At 68.1% G+C, this 2,789-nt stretch overlaps 1 protein-coding gene across 1 annotated transcript; it reads right to left on the reverse strand.

Annotated features, from left to right (window-relative positions):
* Positions 1-235: 235 nt before the first annotated feature.
* PRR36 (proline rich 36) lies at positions 236-2,001 on the reverse strand. Its single transcript, XM_079772203.1, has 2 exons — positions 1,381-2,001; positions 236-1,197 (listed from the first exon to the last, which is right to left on the reverse strand). The coding sequence occupies exons 1-2, from the start codon at positions 1,769-1,771 to the stop codon at positions 686-688; spliced, it is 903 nt and encodes a 300-aa protein (XP_079628329.1). The 5' UTR covers positions 1,772-2,001; the 3' UTR covers positions 236-685.
* Positions 2,002-2,789: the final 788 nt, after the last annotated feature.

The raw sequence follows: 2,789 nt of genomic DNA on the forward strand, positions 1-2,789 counted from the left end.
TCTTTTTGAGGAGGCCCCTGCACTGCAGCCTCGTGGGTAAGCAGAGGGCAGTGTGCCCTGGGTAGGGAGTCCCCAGGGAAACAGAGCGACCCCTCTCTCCAACACACCGGAGCATGCAAGGAAAGGGGGTGCACACTGGGAGGGGCCCTCCACCCCCAGTAAGCCCCACCCACGTGTCTTTCCCCTCTCCCCAGGAGTTGCTGGCTCCCCTGGCCCAGTGTGGGAAGAGCTTGCACGCACTAGTTCACCCATTGGGACCCTCCTAAAGTTTCCAGCAGAAGTCAGATGGGAAAAAACACCTTCATTCACGCACGTGGGTAGGAGTGCCTGGCTAGACCAGGCTCGGAATCGCCCAGTCCCACCGCAGCCTCGGCCCCCGCAGCGACAACGATGCACAGGCGGCAGTGTCCCGGCTTTATTGCAAACTGTACACATGGGATGGGGGCTAGGCTGAGGGAGGAAGCGGGGCTCGAGGGGAGCGTGAGCGTGTCCCAGGCCAAAGGGGCGAAGCTCGAGGGGAGGGCCTTGGCAAAAGGTGTGGGTGGGTCGCGAACCTGGGCCAAAATTCTACGGAGATCTGGATTCCAGAAGGAGGGGACCAGGGTCTAAGACCGAGAGGTGTAACAGGAGGGACCGATGCTAAGGCGGGGGTGGAGTGTGGTGGGCGGAGTTAAAAGAATCTGACTCAGTGGAAGGTCTCCACCTCCACCACGGTCCAGTCACCCTGCGGGGAAGCCACGTCGTCCGGGGAGAAGCTGGTGACGGAGGTGATACTGGCGCGGGACTCGTCCAGAGGAGACAACAGTTCTGCCCAGCGACCCAGTTCAGCATCGCTGAGCGCAGTCCGGGCGCCGCCCGCGCTGCCACCACCCCCAGCGCTTCCGGGGCCACAGCCGCTGTCGCCAGTGGCACCTTCCGTCGCCGCTAAGAGCAGCGTCCGGCTCAGCAGGTGCTGCACGACGCTCGCCTGCAGAGCCCCCAGTGGCAGCTCGCCCAGGCGCGCTGGCTTCACGCTGCGCGAGGCCGCCCGCGTCCCTGTCCCGGCCGCCACCTTCCCACCACCCGCGCAGGGTCCGGGCCCGGGATCCAGCGCTCCCTGGGCGGCGGTCGCCGACTCGGGCCTTTCAGCCTCGTAGATGGTGCACAGGCCGTCAGCAGCGCCAGGCCCAGCGGCGGGAGGCCACGGCAGGGGCACTCCTGCAGCGAAAAGAGCCGAACTAGCCAGCGGGAGCGATAAGCCCCGCCCCGCCCCGCCCCTCAGCCCCGCCCCCGGACCCAACGGCCCGCCCCGAGCTGCGAAGCCTCGCCTTCCACCCCGCCCACCCACGTTCCAGTGCCTTGCCCCGCCCACAGCTCCGCCAGGTCCCAAAGCCGGCTCACCCGGGGTGCCGCGGACGGCCAGCGGCGGAGCGGGCCCTCGGCTCCAGGCGGCCGGATGGCAGGCGGCGAGCTCCGCGTCGGCGGGTGGGGAGGCTGCGGCGCCCTCAGGCCCGCTGTCGTAGCCGCGCAGCTCCTCCGGCGTGCTGGTGGCGCTGCTGCTGTGGCCCGCCAGGTCCGGGCCGCTCAGAGTGCTGGACGGGCTGCGCGAGGGCGGCGGCGGCGGGGCCGAGGCCAGCGCCAGGGTCAACCGTGGGCCCGGGACCGGGGCATCGGGACCCGGGGTTGGGGGGCGGCGTGGTGTCTGAAGAGGGGGTGAGGCAGGGGGAGAGGGAAGGGCCGGCAGAGGGGACAAGACTAGAGAAGGTGGAGCCGGAGGAGGGGGCGTGGCCATTGGAGGGGGCGGGTCTTGCAGAGAAGGCAAGGCCAGAGTTTGGGTTTGCACCGGGGCCAGAGCTAGGAAAGGATTGGGCGGGACGGGAGTGGCCTGCAAAGGTGGTGAGGCCAGAGAAAGGGAGACCTGTAGAGGGGACAGGGTCTGAGAAGAGGGAGAGACCTGTAGAGAAAGTGTGTCCAGAGAAGATGGACTCTGTGGAGGGGGCGCGTCCAGGGGCGGGGCTTGCAAAGCTGGTGAGGCCAGAAACTGTGGGGCCTGTAGAAGAGGCAGGACCAGAGAGGGAGCGGCCTGCAGAGGGGACGTGACCAGAGGTGGGGTCTGCATTGGGGGCGTGGCCAGTGGAGGAGGAGCCTGCGGAGGGGATGTGGCTAGAAGAGGGTCCTGGGTGGGAGGTGTGGCCAGTGTACAGGCCGAGGGCTGAAGATGGGGCGGAGACAGAGGGCTGGCCAGTGCGGGGGGAGTGGTCAGCGCAGAACAGTCCTGCAGAGGGGCTGTGGCTAAGGGAGAGGGTAAGTTCTGCAGAGACCTTGCGGGAGAAAGGGGGACTGGTAGAGGGGGCGTGGCTGGTGGCAGACCGGCTGACAAAGGAGGTGTGGTCAAGGGAGAGGGGAGAGACGGCAGAGAGGGCAAAGCCGGAGGAACCTGGGTAGGGGACGTACTCTGCAGAGGGGGTGAGCCTGCAGGAGAGACTGGAGCCGGAAGAGTGGCCGTGGGAGAGGCGGGTGCCTCTGGGAAGGATGCACTCAGGTGTAGGAGGGGAGCTTGCAGAGGGAGGGTGGCTGGCGGAGAGGGGAGGTTCGGCGGAGAGAGTGGAGCAGAGGGAGGAGCTAGTGGGAAGGGCGTGGCCAGAGGGCCCGCAGGGGCCTGGGAGGGAGGCGTGGTGGGTGGAGCTGTGAGGGGCGTGTCCCGCAGAGCAGTGGCTGTGATAAGGCTGGGCGGCGCCAGGTGTGCGGTCTGAACCCGTGGGGACGAAGTGGCCGGAGGGGGAGAGAGGCTCTGCAGGCTGGCTGCCCCC

The sequence above is a fragment of the Cnephaeus nilssonii genome, assembly GCF_951640355.1.
Source record: "Cnephaeus nilssonii genome assembly, chromosome: 5".
NCBI classification, from domain to species: Eukaryota; Metazoa; Chordata; class Mammalia; order Chiroptera; family Vespertilionidae; genus Cnephaeus; species Cnephaeus nilssonii.